This window comes from Lampetra fluviatilis, chromosome 18 (assembly GCF_964198595.1).
Source record: "Lampetra fluviatilis chromosome 18, kcLamFluv1.1, whole genome shotgun sequence".
Classification (NCBI taxonomy): Eukaryota; Metazoa; Chordata; class Hyperoartia; order Petromyzontiformes; family Petromyzontidae; genus Lampetra; species Lampetra fluviatilis.
The window spans coordinates 9,298,693-9,317,259 of record NC_136292.1 but is presented as its reverse complement, the minus strand read 5'-3'; the positions used below and the strand labels follow the sequence as shown (position 1 = coordinate 9,317,259).

Sequence of the window (18,567 nt, the reverse complement as noted above, 5' to 3'; positions counted from 1 at the left end):
AAATACTCCACACCAGTCAACAAATATCTATTGCCCCTGGGGGTGGCGGGGAATGGGCCCAAAATATCCAGCGCGACAAGCTCGTTTATTCTGGACACTTTGATTGATTGCAAGGGTGGGTTTGACTCCCGTGCTGGTGGTTTTCGTTGCGCGCACCGAGGGCATGACCCCAATAAATCCCCGACATCCCTCGTCATGCCTGGCCAAAAAAAATCAAGTTGGAGCAAGGCGAGGGTCTTTTGAGTCCCCAGGTGTAGGAGGCGCTCGTGAGCGGTCCACACTACCTTGCCCCGCAACCCAGAAGGGACCACCAGCCGGTGTCGACGGGATTTCCCATCCCAATGCATCAGCAGACCTTGCACCATTTCCCATGCGTCGGCATCACCCCTCCCCCGCCCAGCACCGCCGACGCGACGACGCCACCCGAGGAGGGAGGTATCCTCCATCTGGAGGCGCCCCCATTCAGTGACGGGCAACCCCAACAGGGAATCTTTTCCCTGTTGTGCAATCGAATTAGTAATCAATGTTTCGTCGTCGTCGGCGGCCGCCAAGACCGGAACCGATATGTCCCCCGGAGGCCTGCAACGTCCAGACCCCAGGAGGCATGCACATTCGGAGGTGGTTGGCATGCGCGACAGAGCGTCCGCATTGGTGTGGCGAACGCCCTTACGGTAGGTGGTTTCAAAATCAAAGTCCTGGAGAATCTCCAACCATCGAGACAATTGTCCCGATGGTAGTTGAACTCGCAGGGCGTACTGTAGTGCCGCATGATCTGTGCGGACGGTGAAATGCCGACCGTACAGATATGGGCGATACTGTTGGATGAAATAGACAATTGCCAACAGTTCCCGACGGGTGACACAATATCTCTGCTCCGCAGGAGACAACACCCGACTACCGTACGCGACCACCCGTTCCACGCCGTCAACCACCTGGGAAAGCACGCCCCCAATACCCGTGTTGCTCGCATCGGTGTCAAGCAAAAAGGGCCTAGAAAAATCGGGGTAAACCAAGGGAGGAGCTTTCACCAGAGCGTCCCGAAGGGAGCGGAAAGCAGCCTCCTCCTCCTGTCCCCAGTGGAACCGAACCCCTTTTGACGTTAAAGCGTGTAGGGGTTTCGCAATCGTCACAAAATCCGCGACAAATCGTCGGTAATAGGACGCGAAGCCAATGAAACTCCTGACCTCCCCCACCGAGGTGGGAGTCGGCCAGGAGCTGACGCACTGCGTTTTGGCGGGATCGGTAGCAATACCTGAGCGTCCCACGATGTGTCCCAAATAACGCACCGATTCACGTAATAGATGACATTTTTGGGGTTTGAATTTCAAATTAGCAGCCCGCATCTTTTGGAAAACCGCCCGCAACCTCTGGAGATGTTCGTCAAATGTTTTACTAAAGACGATAACGTCATCCAAATAAATCAAGCACGAGTCCCATTGCAATCCAGCCAAAACTAATTCCATCAAACGCTGGAAAGTTGCCGGCGCTGAGTGGAGTCCCATCGGCAACCGGTTGAATTGGAACAGGCCGTGCGGTGTGCGGAAGGCAGTTTTAGGCTTTGAATCATCATCCAGAGGAAGCTGCCAGAATCCCGAAAGTAAATCCAATGTGGAGAAGAATCGCGCTCCCGCCAAGGCGTCAAGCGATTCGTCCATCCGTGGGAGCGGGTATGCGTCGGCCACCAAAATTTTGTTAAGGTGCCGAAAATCAACGCAAAACCGCAACGAGCCGTCCTGTTTCTTAACTAGGACGATCGGCGCTTCCCAAGGGCTGGTGGAAGGAGAAATGATGTCGGCGGCTAACATGTCATCAACAGCCGATTTGACATGGTCCTTTTCGGCGGGACTTAACTGAAAAGGATTCTGGCGTATTGGCGCGCTGTCACCCGTATCAATATGGTGACGCAGCAGATGAGTGCAGCCCAAATCATATTTGTCCCGACTGAAAACGTCGGAAAATTCCCGCAGTAATGTTTTAAGCTGTTGACGCTCTGAATTTGACAGGTCCGTCGATCCCGCACAAAGTGCCTCGAGCCACCCTTCATCGCTGTCCGAATGTGGTCGCGGCGCAGGGACAGCGCTCACGTGATTCGCGACGGGTTCCTCACAGGGCACCGGCGTTGCGTGAGCAAGCACGGTCCCCTGTGGGACCACCACCATCTGCGAGCCCACATTGAGGACCGCGATGAAGGGGTCTCCGTCCCCTCTCACTATGGTCTGGGCCGGAAGTAAATGAGGTCCACTAACCCCGGCCCTAGACGGCCCCAGCAGAACCCCCTGGGCCCCAACGCCCTTAGCGAAAGGCCGCCGAAGTTTCAAAGGAATCAACATTTGTGCCCCCGGAGGAACGCGCACCGTTCTATCTACGAACGCCGGCACCGTCACGAACGCCGTCCGACTCGTAACGGGGGATGGTAGAAACGCCATGCGTCGGCCCGACGGGAGCTCGATGTATCCCTGGTCGATTAATATCCTAATCGGCATTTTGGCCAGGAAGTCCGTCCCCAGCAGGCACGGAACCGCCAGCGAGGAGGAAACAAAAATCGGCCCAGACAATTTAATATCCCCGATACAAATTTGGGCTCGAATTTGTCCAATGATGCCAAGTGAGCCCCCATTAGCAGCATAGAATGGCATGTTAACGGGCATCAAAGGACGGCTCTGGACAGGGAGAATATTGTAAATCAATTCCGAAATAATGGTCGCCGATGCTCCCGTATCGACCAGGATGCGCACCTCAACCCCGTCGATGTGCCCCACAATGGCAGACGACCCCGACGATGCGGCTACAACACGATGGGCCAACACGGACCACTGGCTGGGTTCGATATGAGTACCCAGAGTGGTGCGTGTTGGTGCGGTGGTGCGCGATATCGACCCCCCCTTCGCCGCGGTGTTTGAGTGTGTGACGGGCGTGTGCGTGGGTCAAACATGAGGGGTGCCGCGACTCGCCGGGTTATGATGACGGAGCTTGGGAAGAGGGCCGGCGTCCCGTCGAGGTGTCGTCCCCCGCTGCCGAGGAGAGCGGCACCCCGAGGCGACATGGCCCCGGATGCCGCAGTTGTAACAGCGCGGGAGCGCTGGCGAAGACGATGGATGGTCGAGATGGCTCGAACCGCCCCGGTCCGCCCGTACTCCCGCTCCCTGCTGCCGTTGATGGTCGATGGCGCAAATCTCTTCCGCCGGGAGGGTGGCTGCAGCCACGGCACGCCCGCTCGCCGCATTGCTGGGCTTCCGTCGTTGCGCGAGCAGGTTTGCGTGGAGGAGTCGTGCCGCTTGGAGGGAGCACATCTCCGCGTCGTCTTGTGCGACGATGACGATCTCCAAGTCATCCGCCAGCAGGAGTATCTTTTCCGTGACCATGGCGTCGACACCTTCGATGTCCATCCGTGGAAAGGCCGCCTTCGCCAGTGCCAGGAGGCTTGTGCGGTACGCCAGGGGCGACTCCTTTGCCCCCCGCTGGCGATCGTAAAAGAGTTGCCGACAGTCCGACGGCGGACTGTAGACCGCAGCCAGCAGCTGCATCGCCGTCTGCAGCGTGGAGCGCCTCTCCTTCGGTGCCGATGTTAGAGTGGCAAGGGCGTCGCTCTCGAGGAGTGCCGGCAGCGCGCGGAGAGCCTCGGCGTCCGTCCACTCCGCCATTTCCTGGTGAGCGAGGAAGCGCCGCTGGAAGCCGCCCCAGTCGCCTTCCTCGCCCACAAATTCTTTGAGTGGAGGTAGCCGCTGATGTAACGCGGCGGCTGCCGCGGAAGGCCGTACTCCCCCGTCTCCCCCACCCGGCTGTGCCGCGACTCCGTCTCCCCCACCCGGCTGTGCCGCGACTCCGTCTCCCCCACCCGGCTGTGCCGCGACTCCGTCTCCCCCACCCGGCTGTGCCGCGGCTCGAACAACCGATGGCATCGCCGGTCGCACCCGTGGTGACGTGCCGTCCGTTGGTGATGACGCGGCAGGTACTGTATGCCCGCCGTTGGACTCGATGCTCAACCCGGCCACGCCCTCAACAGCAGCTGCGGCGATGGCGGGATTTTCAAAGTGGTGCTCCGTCGAAATGGCGGGAAGGCGCTGTGGTCGCCGGCTGCCATCGCCCCGTGGCGGTCCAGCAGCCCCCAGCTGTGTGATCTGGTCCAGCATGGCGGCAGCGGCGTACAGCAGCTCCGCCAGCTTAGCGTGCGCCTGCCTCAGCCCCTCTGTCGACGGCTCTCCATTCTCCTGTTGCTGCGGTGTGGACGCATCCGACCCCGACTGCTCCGTGTTTTCTTCAGCCGTTCCGGGCTCCCCGACTGCAACGGTGTCCTCCCCCTTCGGTACCCTGACTCGAGCTGTCCGGCGCGTGTCCATGTTCGTAGATCTTTACTTCTGACACCAGATGTAATAGAGTTCACGACTCTTGGACGCCGGAGTTGGAGGCACACGGGTTTATTCACACAGCACAGTTGTGGCATACAACACTAGAGGGGGTGTCGGCCCCCTCACCCGGCTAGCTGGGGATACACGCGCTAGCTACTTCCTAGCCTGCCTCCTAGTCCTCCTCTAACGGGCTAGGGGAGGCTATCTGGCCCGACACTGGTAAGTCGGGCCCGGTACCCTGAGTCCCTGATCAGCGCTGACAAGAGCACCGGCTCTGGATCTCGGGACCACGCCGCTGGCTCGGTCCTGTTCGGCCCTGATAAGGACGGCGAACCAGGGGAGTCCAGGGCTCTAACTAAGACGTCTTCAGTCTTCACTGGTTAGCTTAACAAGAACCCCAAGCCCTCCGCTACATCCCCTTTTATACCCAACCCCCCGCTGAGGGGTGGGGCCCCGGGGGATCATAACTCCGAATCAGCCCCCCCGGGGTACCTGGCGCGGACGTCGTAGAGAGCACCTCCCCGTGCACTCACGTAGCCCCGCCCACTGTGTTTGTTTGCCATAAGCTGCCATGCATAACGGACTCTCTCTCTAACACCCCTACACATATGTACTTCCACTTCTCATTATACACGAATGTATGCGCGCGTAGACATTCTTATTGGTGGTTGATGTGAAATTATCGCTTCATTGAAGCTAACAAGTGTCCAGTGTCAACACTGCAACCTGTTGCTGGGGAGAGCAGACGCCACAGTCACTGCTATTCAAGTGCCAGACGCGAGTCCTGCAGTTAAATGTCTATAGTAGTAGGTGTTTACCCTTTTAAACTGGTACAAAACTGACACCTTTATTCAAGGCATCATGTTTGCAATAACCACAACACAAGTAGTCAAAAAAGCAAACAAAAAGAAGCAACTCTGATAATGATAATAATATGCACTGTCCTTGAAGTTGATTGGTCCACACCCGAGACGGCTTTCTTTAGAGCCTAGTCCCCATTGGTGTTGGACCAGATGACACCAGAAGGCGTACAACTCAAACACAGTGCAATATCAGAGTCTTGAGAGCTCGGGGTAAGCATTTACACTATGAGATCTCTTTTACCAGTGGCAAAATATAGTAGTAGGTTTTTACCCTTTTAAACTGGTACAAAACTGACACCTTTATTCAAGGCATCATGTTTGCAATAACCACAACACAAGTAGTCAAAAATGTCTATACTTTGTAATTAGTAGCATAATTAAGTTATACTGCATTTATCTTTTTTTTTTAAATACTCTATTAGAATGGTAACACATTTGTATGTGCATCACGTTCGAAATTAATCTCGGGACAACTGGTGGTAACTTTGGGCTGCTATTAAGAAACGTAATTGACTAAAATGCATTACTCCAACGTGCACTCACATAACATTGACATACATATGCATTTATTCAATAACTTACGTGTCTTGTGTATCTGGTGCGCTGTGTGAAAGTCACGTGTGAAAGCATTCGATAAATGAATTAATCCATATATTCATCGCAACGGCGTGATCCGTTAATTTTCCATAAGGTTGTCCATCTGCAATCGTAAATATGGTTGTTCGAGAACGTTTGAAATGCGATATCTAAAATATAGCAGTCCTTTAAAACAAGTTAATGCGTTTTAAATGTTTTTTGTAAGTAAAAGTTTGTTCAAAATAACCAGTGGTTTAAACAATATGTTGAAGTAAATTATTGTGTCAATAAACGTGCTTTGTGTTCAGTCTAATTGTATAGACTGTCATCAATGGTGATATCTAAATTAGTCCTGGTCCAAAACCAATACCGGCCATTCGCCACTAAGTAAGGTCACTATAGCGCCTATGCCAGGCCAGGTGCATTTTGAGGCCACGTAAAGTGTCGAAGGTTCGCTGGGAGGAGGTCACGGGATAGACCGTGCAGGTTTCCATCGGTTGACTGAGATAGCTGCTATGGCAGATGCACCATCTGTGCCCCCCCCCCCCCTACTGTGCCAACTTGCTGTATTTTAGCGGCCCGGTGCTCCGCTCATTGTTGTGAGCGTCGCTCCTCTGCCCTCTGTGGTTTCTGGAGGGAGAATGCCTCCAACTGCCCAGAAGCGTCCTTCACGTGAGGCCGATTTTGACACTTGGTTCTAGTCTTCGGCAAGTCCAGTGAGCTCCACATCATCTCATACCACATCAGTCAATCTCTTCTCCAGCCGATGTCGTGCCCGTTTAGACCCCCTCTATCTGGCCCAACAGAAGCTGTGGCTGATCATGCGGGCTACATGACCCAGTCCTGGTCGACCCACATCACCAACCCTATCTGAGCAGCATGGCGAATGCTTAGTTATGGTCAAACAACCTAAACATAACCAACACAAAGCATGGGCAGGACTTCATCCAGCAGTGGACTGCCAAAAGGCTGAGTGTTATTATTTTGTAACAATGAAATTAGGAAATCGAGGATGCATTTATCTTCCCATGAGAATCCGTAACTTGCCACGATTTAATTACAATATTTGTCGAGCAAACTTGTTGTAAAACATATTAAAATAATTGTTAGGACACAACTGGAAAATAAATCAGACGACAGCATGAATAGTTAAGGCAATTATTACAGATTGGCTGCAAAATGATGAAAGAGGCAAATAAGAAAAAACTTGGAATGATTATGAAAACTGAAATTTTAACGGCAATCTAGTTAGGTTTGCTTGATTGAATGCTACATTTTAAATCCATATTTAACAGTACGATATAACTGAACGGGATGGAAATATGTCAGATTCTTCGATGTTGAGCTATATTGCTGTTTTATCGCTTTTTTGTATTAGTTCTTACAAAAACAGAGATGTAAGTGAAGTTAGCTTGGGTGGTAGGCACGAGATAGGATGTGTTGCATTGTGAGACCGATAGTGATCACTCTGGGGAGGCCTTCATTCAGCAGTGGATCAGAATAAAAATATTGATACTGGAGGAATCCGATGAGCTATAAGCTCTTTCCCACAGACGTCCAGTCGGGCGGATAAGAACGTTACAACAATAAACACAATACACACACGATTGGAGTGCAAAGTACAAGAAAGGCAAAGAAATCACCCAAACACGTACAAACAAAACTAAACCATCCCCATCCTACCAAAGGCCGTTGGATCAGCATAAGCAAAACTCTGGACCGGGTTTTCCGACATTCCAGTTTTTCATCAGCAGCATCAAGCTTGCTCGAACAAATGCTGGCGATGAAGTGCCAGATGTTTGTTTATGGGCAAGGACCCTCTCGCTCTCTGTTATATATAATACACAACACAACAATGAATTACAGACTCACGCAGACCCAGACAGAAAGACCCAGAGACTCACACAGAGACCCGCAGATTTATACAGATGCCAGACTCACACAGATACCTACAGAAAGAGACACCCACAGACTCATACAGAGACCCACATATTTATACAGACCCCAGACTCCCACAGAGACCCGCAGACTCATAAAGAGACCTACAGATTTATACAGACTCACACAGACTTGCAGAAGGCACAAAGAGGCCCAACAGACCGGCACAGATACCCACAGACTCGCAGAGAGGGCCACAAAGATTCCACAGTGAACCCAATGCTCGTGAACTGCTAGATATTTACGAGGCAAAGGGATCTAGCGCGGCCACAAATGACAACTCAACAAAAGTGTATTCTTTGGTTCTTTCGGTAAAGTCACGTAGATAGAAAAATAATAAAATAATTAAAAAAAACCCCACGACGTTTCGATCGCAACACAAGCAATCGCCCTCAGGTGAACAAATACAGCAGGCGGACTGTTGAAGAAGAAATATAGCGAGAGAGTTACTGCAGCCACAGGTTATAAATGCTTGGAGTGGGGGGGGGCTAGAGATGGAATTTGCAAGTAAATGCAAGATCGCAAAGCCAGGAATACCTCGGCTAATTATTTGTGTATTAAGATTCAACAAAAGTGGCTTATCATTTGGACATTTGTAGCAGCAAAATAATCTAAATAGTCGAAGCGCATGTTTCGTAATGTGGAGGGAGGATTGACCACCTGAAGCCACTACATTCACTCCAATTTAAAATAAAAGTTTCTTGAATCAAATTTCTGCCTAGAACTGAAATACCCCAGGGATCTTCTTTGCCAGTATCAAAATATAACAATAGGGTTTACCCTCATAGAGGTTTTTGGGGTTAGATCGCGTAAATATATAAATGTGTCGTTAAAACAGCCACAAATCTGGCGAAACGTCGTACTCAGATTTACAACTAGCCTGATGAAGCTAGTTGTAATTACTGGCGAAACGTCGTACTCAGATTGTAAATGTTGTGGCTTGGCTCTCCAACACACCGGTGTGCTGTACTAGTGACGCATTGGCCACGTTCTCACCATTGGAACCTCCTTTGCCAGTAGCAAAATATAATTGTTTTTTACCCTTTTATCTGGCAACAAAACTCACACCTTTTTATGCTTACCCTGAGCTCTCATACTCTGATGGTGCATTGTCTGAGTTGTGCGCCTTTTGGACTCATCTGGTCCAACACCATGTGAGACTAGGCTCTAAGAAAAGCTGTCTCGGGTGTGGACCAATCAATTTCAAGGACAGTGCATACATTATCAGAGTTGGTGTTTTTTGTTTGCATTCTGACCGCAGGTATTATGGTCAATGCAAACATGACTCCTTGTAAAAAAAAGGTGGCAGTTTTGTTGCCAGATAAAAGGGTAAAAACCCAATTATCATATGGCCACGTTCTGTTTACGTGACAACCCTTACTAGTTGGCTGTGTCGGGTGGTGGCGGGTTTAACGACACATTTATATATTTACGCAATCTAACCCAAAAAACCTCTATTATGGATATTGGTCGCGAAAGCCTACGTGTTAAACACAGGTGTGAAGATGTTAAAACACCAAAAATAATGTTTTTTTCAAGGAATCCTGTCCGCATTCACTACCCGTGCTTGTGGCGAGCATGTGTTTTGTTTGAATGTTCACTAGTACGTGTGGTTAATGCAGACAGGATTCCTTGAAAAAAGTATTGTTTGGTGTTTAAACATCTTAACACCTACATCATTAGACCTCCTTTGTCAGTACCAATATATAATAATAGGGGGTTTCCTCTTTTTTTCTGCCAACAAAACTGAAACCTTTTTCCAAGGAATCATGTGCGCATTAACCACAATACTTGTTTGAATTTTGTAATATTGTGGTTAAAATGCACACAATTCCTAGTAAAAAGGTTTCAGTTTTGTTGCCAGAAAAAAAGGGGAAAACCCCTATTATATTAACACCTGTTTTTTTGCCAGAAAGGGTAACACATTGTTATTATATCGTAATACATGTACTGTATTGTTATTTAGTAAAATATTAGTCTTGCGCAACTGCGGCTAATGTGCATCGATTAACAAAAGCGATCCAATGCTTGCATCGCCAATGGGTATCGATTACGACCGTTAGGATCGAGTACCGGGCTACACTCCTACGCGCGCCGTTGGGGAATCGAGTCACGAATCGATTGCCGGATCGCTCCATCTGGGTCTCCCACAGAAAGCACCCGCCCGCCATTGGCATTCCCCCCACCAAACATCGCGTTTTGATATCCGCGTTCCCGCGGCGCCATCCTCCGTCATCGGCGGCCGCCGACCATTCCGGACGTACGAGATAGCGTGGCGGCAGCCATCGCGCCCTGAATGTCGCGCGTGCTGTGCTGGGAGGACTTTGTGCAAGGTGCGGTACGGTAGCGGAGGGCAACAGGAGGCGAAGGCGGATTTCATGGATGGTGGTTGGGCGGTAGGGGCGGGGTGTAGGGGCGGGGCGTAGGGGCGGGGCTAATGTCAGGGCGGGGCTATTGTTAGGGCGGGGCCATGATTCAAGTAGTACGCGCCCTGGAGGATGAATGAGGCATACTCTTAGTTCTTTCGGTAAAGTCACGTAGGTAAAAAAAATGAAATTAAAATTAATAAAATAACGACGTTTCGGAGGCAACACAAGTCTCCGTCATCAGGTGGGACCGTCACAGCCAGATTTGTTGCATCAAGTGAGGCAGGGATTCCAAGATGCAAGTTCTTAAATACAAGTTCAAGAGGGGGGAGGAGCTTATCAGAATGTGGTAGCCAATGAATGGAACGTATCTGGAGGGGGGGCGGGGCTAAAAGAGGGGACGAGGTGGTGGTGCTGGTGAATTCTAATTAGAGGTACTCTACTTACGAACGAGTTAGGTTCCCAGGGGTCTGTTCGTAAGTCGATTTGCTCGCAAGTCAAACCATTCCAAACACGCACTGCATGTACACTAAACACGGGGATGGCTTGTAAAATTTGTATAAACTCCTGTACATGTAGATGCCACTGGTTCTTCACTTTCTGCAGGTGTAGATGCTACCACCGCCAGCTACTTGCTCGGCGGTTGAACTTACGACTCTCGGTCTGAACAGACATATGGACAGGTTTGTTCGTATCTCGGAAAGTTCGGAGGTCGAATGTTCGTAAGTAGAGGAGTCACTGATGACCTTATAAACTCTAGATTTGAAGCTTTCGTGACTGCAAGGATTCATAAGTTTTTTCGGTAAAGTCACGTAACCTACGTGACCTTATAAACGTTCAAGGCGCTTTTACGGACTTGCCATTAGGAGGTGGGGTCGGGTAAAAGATATTGGCTAAGTTAAAAATAGAAACATGCCTTCTTTTGAGAAACAATGTTCAGAATCAGAAATCTGATGAGCCAATGAAGCTCTTTCTCACAGGTGTCCAGTAGGGGGCACGGGGTCAGAAAATTCCAACAACAAACGATACACAAACGATAGGGAGTGCGAACCACAGGAAATGTAAGCGAATCACTAACAATAAATACGCAGAAATAAATAAAGTTAATAAGTAAAATTTACAAAAGTACATCCCAACCGAAACGGACTCCCGGACAGAATTAGTGTTAAGATTATTTTGCTTATTTACCCAGGGAAGTCAAACTGCGTCTCAGTGTTTTCTTTTTTATGAGAGGCCTACCAAGTTTTCGCAGTAGATGGATGATGTTACTCTGTGTAATCGCAATTGAGTAATATGCAGGTAACTTTTTCAGCATTAGGATGTTTTGGCCAATACTCTACCAGTTACATTGTATGCTTTAGCTATGGGATGAAAGATGAGAGGCCGAAGGAAACCCATACAGAACAGGGGGAGAGCAAATTCCACATAGGAACACACCTGAATTGGGATTCGAACCCAGGTTCGTTTTGCTGTGAGGCATAAGTGGTACCATTGCACCACCCTGCCGCCCAGGACTAAAAGATTTGGTGCATGACCGAATTATTAACACATTCCTGCGGAGGGAGCTGGTAGGAACGTTGGGTTGCTCGGTCAATGGCCAGGGTCAACGGCGGCGTGGTGTATTCCGCAAATATGCCCGACTGTGAGGGCGGGCACAAGCCGGCGTGAGTAGGTTAAACGTTGAGTTTTATAAGGGCACCACGGGGTGACCAGCCCCTCCCCACCCAGCCCCACCCCTCCCACCCCCCACCCAGCCCCACCCTCCCCACCCAGCCCCTCCCCACCCAGCCCCACCCAGCCCCTCCCCACCCAGCCCCTCCCCTCTCCACCCAGCCCCACCCCTCCCATTTTTGGATGCACGACGGACAGACGGACACAATAATCCCCTGTGGGCTAATGTAACCAGGAGGTTCCTACCAGTAACAGAACTAGTGAATGAGTAAACTGGAGCGTGAATGAAATACAATGCCTAATAGTCCCTAAGACTGATGATGGACGCTTGTGTTGCGTCCGAAACGTGATTTATTTTATTTTATACTTACGTGACTTTACCAAAAGAACCAAAGAGTATGGATTCCTGCAGTCACAAAAGCTTCAAATCAAGATAGTCCCTAAGATTGTAACTTAGATTAATTAATAGCTAGGACTGTTTAATTTCCCTTTATGACCAGGATAGTGAATGACTGATCCAGCCAATGAACGAACGAACTAGGCACTAGACATAAACCAGACACGGCTTTTGCACAACTGAATTACTCAAGTGACCCAAATCAAGACACTTACCAAATAACCAATACTATAAATGAATGAATAGCCTGGACTCAGAATGCTTGAATGCTAAATAACTTTATAGAATAGTGTGTGTAAATGTGTCATAAATGGCCTGGCTTGTGAGTTAATTGGCCAGGGCCCAGAATAAATGCCTTCACCATCAATGGCTCAAGTCCTGAGTAAATTAATATTCCGGACAATTAATAAATTAACTGCTTTCGAATGAGTAAGAGAACTGAGCCATAAATGAGTGGTCTAGTCTCGGCGACCTAGTTTGGTAAACCAGACCATTAAATCCTTAAAATAATCTCATGCTTAGATAGACATTTGTTAGACATGTACGCTGTACAACTTATGATATATTGCGTGCTGTGACATAATTTGGGCATTCAAAATAATTCAAATAATGACAAAAGCTGTTTTTCTTTTTTTGGCACAGCGAACCTCCTTCGTTCCGGCCTGCTGACGGGCGTGGCGCTTATCAGCCGGTACCGAAAGTGTGAATATGCCCAGGGAGACCTCCGCAGCCTGGAACACGCCCCACCGGTAACAGCGCCTCTGCAATTCCTGGGAGCTGGGACAATTGGTCGATTAAGACGAATAATGGACCAAGATTTATAATTGATTATGTTCATGTGGTCGTTTTACTCAGGCCTCTTCAAAAATGCCAGCTGTCCTGACAATCCGGGTCTCCCGAAGGCATGAATGAAACCTCATACAAACCATGTCCAACGTGATGCAGCTGATGATGTCACCAAGCCCTGCCCATCACCTCCCATACAGCAGGAGACATGGGTACACGAGTTATTGGTCGAGTAATCGATTGCTTATATAATGAGTCCCGTTCCTATTCTTAATACCACAATGGGGCGGCGGTAATCGTACCAAGTCGCCCAGATTAGATAAGCTCAAGCCTGCTAAGCAAGCCTGTTAAGCAGGCTTGAGCCTGGTTAGGGGCCATCCATTTCGTACGCACCCATGGAGGGGGGAGGGGGGTTAACCCAAATGCATACGCTTGCGTATGGGGGGTCTACTGACAATGTATGTACGCATAGGAAACGGGAGGGGGGGGGTGAAACCTCGATAATTTGTCTACATTGGCCTTCAAATGAGTTAGATAGTCCGGCGGTGGACTATCTGTTTGCTTAAACACGTTAATATTATTAATCCTTGATTGCTTCTGCATGGATTAAATATCGGCCATTTTTATAGGATTCGGTGGGGGGGGTGTAAAAAGTATGCGTGCATACAGGGAGGGGGAGGGATCAAGTTTTGACAGATTTTTTGCGTACGTATTAAATGGATGGCGCTTAGTACTTGGATGGGAGACTGCCTGGGAATACCATGTGGTTTAGTGGCTTGGCTTGCCAGGTGGTAAGGAGAGGGCAGTAGAGTATTTGAGCATTACCTCCTCATAGGGTTAATTTTTCTTCAGGCACTCCCAATTTCATTCAGAATTTACAGAAATTAAGTAGTTTTCAAGTTCAAGTTTCATTTATTAGGTAGAGCCCTGTGAGCCATGCGGCTCTTGAGTCGGGTGCAACCGCAACAAACAAAATATGAACAGAGAACATCTTAAAGCGACGACGCACAACAGCAACATCCTGGATAAACCAGCAAAAAAAAGTATGCAAAAATCCCAGTGTGATACAAGTCAAACAATAACAACCATAAGACAATTTAGATTAAAGTTATCAGGCCAACTCCGCACTACCGCAAGAAACATGGCTTAACCATGTTTTTGAAATCACCAAAATAAAGCTATAAAAACAATGTAACAACAGTAATCATAGGAACTGTGATTCAAATTTAACAATAAACGATATACATTACATGTACGACCAAACTTTCAGCCATAGCTAGCAGCATGAGTCACTCCCAGTGTATGATGTGTGAGTGAGTCAGTGATAGTGTAAGTGAGTGTATGATGTGTGAGTCAGCATATGATGAGTGAGTCAGTGTATGATGTGTGAGTCAGTGGTAGTGTGAGTGAGTGTATGATGTGTGAGTGAGTCAGCGTATGATGAGTGAGTGTAATATGAGTGAATCAGTGTATGATGAGTGAATGGGTCAGTGGTTGTGTGAGTGAGTGTATGATGTGTGAGTGAGTCAGTGTATCACGGCCTCCTCCACGCCATCGCGGCCTCCACGCCATCACGGCCTCCTCCACACCATCACGACCTCCTCCACACCATCACGGCCTCCTCCACACCATCACGGCCTCCTCCACGCCATCACGGCGATGTATCACCGTGATGGCGTGGAGTAAGCCATAATTTTCCAGTGGTAGAAATATTTATGTTCCAAGGACCAGTTTCTTCAAAAGATAACCATTTTTGACAGCTCGTTTCCAATTAATTGGTGATATGGCTTTGAGCCAGTAGATGGAGCCAGTAGTCTTAGCACTCAAGTAATTCATCACGGCCTCTTTGCTTTACAGTACCACAGCTATGTTAACTGCTTGCTGAGCGTGCACCTTACGCTAAACAACGTAATGTGTAATGCCACTGTTACTTAAAATTGTCTAAGGAATATAGACCTGGTGGCAACCGTTGATGGAGGTTGGGGAATGTTAGGTTTGCGGAGTCGGCATGACCAGAGACAATGCTGTGGCTCTGCATTATTCAGCAAAGTAGACGTGGCAGTTCTATTACCTTGCTTATATTTTACATTAAAACACAGCGCATTGCGTTCCGTATAGCGATGCTGCCTTGAGGCTCAAGGTGACACCTTGATGGAGATTATTTGCAGACCCCACATCCTAAATATTAACCTTTTATCTTCTTGACATTCACATGTTTGTATAACTTATCACTGTGATCATAAATGGTACGTTTAAAATCAGTGGCTCCATGTTCACATGTGCATAGTATGATGCCGTTTTCTGTTGGTGACTCGACCCTTGGCAGAAATTCCACATTACTGTGATGGGGCTCAGTTTTTCGACAAATTGACTATTGACCTCCCAGAACATTGCACTTATTTATTAATCGACCTTGGAGGGAATGTGGGCTGATTCAAACCCTGGCCAGGATTTGAATTCTCCATAACCAGATTATGTCCAAGCACTCTACTGCAACACCATGCAGCCCAATTAACATAACATGTTAGTGCAGCTTCAACAAAATGTACAGAAAAAAGCCCTATAGACAAATATTGAATTTTAGTCACGAACAAATACATTACCCACTGGGTGACCCAGCAGTGCTTGCCGGGTGTTGTATTTGTGGGACTGACTGCGAGTTGCCAGTTCGCAGAGCTGAGTGTATAGCCCATCAAATTTGTGGGTTTTCTCCAAGTTCTCCAGCTGCCTCCCACATGAAGCCAAACACTAATTCACGGTATTTGCCAAATATACTAATACAGAACCCTCCTGAAAAGGAGCCTTGGGATTCAGAGAGGCTTTCTTGGGTAAAATTATTGGCATTATTAAATACTGCCTTGATACATGCTTGCAAGGGAATATATGTAAGGGAAAACATGTCATTTTTTTATTTTTAGCATATCAAACTGCCAAGACATCATTAAGCTCAAAATGAACACAAAATCAATTAATAATGCTTAAGAACAAAGACGGAGAACAAATGGAGTGCAAAGCGCGCTGAAATCTGTATTGACGGGTCCGCTTGGCTTGCCCGCCGGGGGTTTCGTGTCTCTCGCCAGGAGGTGCTGCAGCAGTTCACGGCCGCCTTCGGGCATCGCGTGGCGACGGCCTCGGCAGCAGCAGGTGGCGAGACGGACGACTGCCGGGCGCGCTCGTTCACCGTGCCCTCCGCGGGCGACGGGCCGGACCGCGTGCTGCACGTCTACTACCAGACGCCCAGCAGGTAGCCAACCGTGCGTCATAAACCCACCCCCTCACCCCCCCCCCCCGTCATCCCCTACATACGTTCAGTGCAACGCAACTAGACTTGGGAATGTCCGATTTATTTAGAATTTGTTCAACAAGCATGACTGCCGATGCGACGCTGAAGGTCGAAACGGGCAGAGACTAAATAAATGCTGCTTGATATTGGTCTGGAAAGCCAATAGGCCGATGGACTGAAGCATATTTTCATTGTGCAGTGTATGCAGCAGTCTTGGTGTCATAGTAACAAAGATTCACAAAGACAAAGATCCCCCGTGTAGCCTTAACAGACTGTTGGGGCAAGTGCTGTTAGCGAGCACCTATGAAGGCCGGCACGGCACATGAGGGGGTGGGTGGGTGGCCAACACCGCCTTTGTCTCCCTAGTGGAAATGTTTGTATACATCGCACTAGGTACTCAATTGAGGCCGAGTCGACCTTAGGGAGGCTCAGGACCCGTAAAAATAATTGTGACTGGTGTTGGCCGTGAGTCGCAATCGAACGGAGGTCGCCGGGTTTATAGCGCAGCACGCTAACCACTACACTACTGCTCCCCAGTCACAGTACCACAGTCTTAATATTCTCACACACTGAACAGACTTATGCGTATATTTGCTTTTATCCATAATGTTGTATGGCAATGCATAATCAGTTGTGCGATCATTTAAACAATCGATTATCGACTATTGGTTTGAAATCACGACTTAAACGGATAACACGAAGACAGTTTGAAAAAAGTCTCACCCTCTGTTCACAAGTGTGCCGCTTAATGGATGGTGATGGGCCAGTCTTGGTCACATCATTGGCGTCATCAGCCTCCTCGCAATTGGCGTGGCCTTTAGGGGCTTCTCACTTTCGGGTGGTGGAATGTCGGGGCAACCGGTGTTTCATCAACCTATCAAAAAAGGTCAACTACAATCTCGAGTTCATTTATAAACTTAATCGACTTTTGTTGCACGCTAACCCAGTATCCCAGCTGCTGTCAGAAACAATGATGCATAGGCAAACTGAACTTTCATTCGAATGTGAACTTGCTGCCGTATTCACATAAGAGGCCACCTATTTGTGAATCCATCATTTGACTGCAATACATCAATTTGGACAGGTGGCATTGCTGGCAGAGCTCTTGACTAACAATTGTAGTTCAATTCCCATTGGGGGATTCACTCATCCCAACAGTGCAAATAAAGTGAGTGCTAGTTGGTGAGACATCTACTACATCAGCGTCTGTTGAAGAGGATTGGCCCTTTCCATGAAAATGTGGAGTTTAGTACTGCCCCCAATGCTTTTTTGAATTTATATGACTTAAGTACAAATACCCCATTTACAGTGTGATACAACCATAACACACAGTTATTTTTTTTTTTTTGAATGTTTTAGGACACGGCTTGTTCTTGGCCAGGATCATTTCATGGGAGAACTAATTGGTGCGTGCGTTAACCTTGAATGTGACGGCACTCCTTAGCCTCCTCTTGCATAGCTTGCCATGGGAGCTTTAACATCTGCCAAGCAAGCAGATGCAGCGAGAACTTTGATTCTCTCAGCCCTTCGCATCTTTTTCTTCATCGTGCTGCTGCATAGGGCCAAACGACAATAATTTGGGCTTATGATGCACCGTTGTGATGGCGAACATTTACATGCAAATTGATGGACATACAGTTGTACCTTTCATGCTGATAAAATTCATGGGAGGTGTTTTGTTCCTCTGGGCATGAACTGCCACATAGCAATACTTGGCAAGTAATAATATGAAAACTAAGAATAGGTTTTACCCTGTCTGGCAATAGAATAGGCGTTAAGATATTCAAACACCAAATAGAAACCTTTTCATCCTTTGAATCTGGAAAAAACGTCCCATGATAATCATATTAAATTGTCTGTTTACCCAGCCAAGCTTGCTCAGTCTTAAGATATGTTAAGGAAGTTCCTACTTTGTATGCCTTTGCTTTTGAGAGGAAGCCTCTTACAGGCACTGCCTTGTCGCCCTTCATGTGGGTGTCTAGCACAAACCCCATCTATGCATGATCCAACGACTCCGATGTTGTGAGTTTGCAGGTATGCATTTGAGCCGATGATGGTGATGATGAAAACATATATATACAGACCTCCGTTCTGTGTCTGCAATTGGACTGGTGTTGACCTTGTGAATCTCATAAGCTTGTTAAAAAATATACTATGTCCTCAAAGATAATTTGTTAAAGACTACAATATATTACATTTGAAATCGAGACAGAACGGAAGTCCATTTCTACGTGGAAGTGTATTTTTTTTTATCTCCACCTATTTTTATTTCGATTATGCTTTCAGCATCATATGGTGAAATGAACTATCCTTTTGGATCTCTCCACTGCAAAGCCCTTCA

General features: G+C 48.1%; 1 protein-coding gene across 2 annotated transcripts in view; it reads left to right on the top strand.

Moving 5' to 3' along the window:
- Nucleotides 1–9,886: 9,886 nt before the first annotated feature.
- The window catches only part of LOC144937207 (uncharacterized), a 28,978-nt gene continuing 20,297 nt past the window's right edge, over nt 9,887–18,567 (top strand). For both annotated transcript variants that reach the window (XM_078864558.1, XM_078864557.1), the window contains exons 1-3: nt 9,887–10,056; nt 12,800–12,906; nt 16,024–16,187. In XM_078864558.1, the coding sequence (XP_078720684.1) occupies nt 10,020–10,056; nt 12,800–12,906; nt 16,024–16,187 (308 nt within the window). In that variant the 5' untranslated portion in view covers nt 9,887–10,019. The remainder of the gene's footprint in view (nt 10,057–12,799; nt 12,907–16,023; nt 16,188–18,567) is intronic.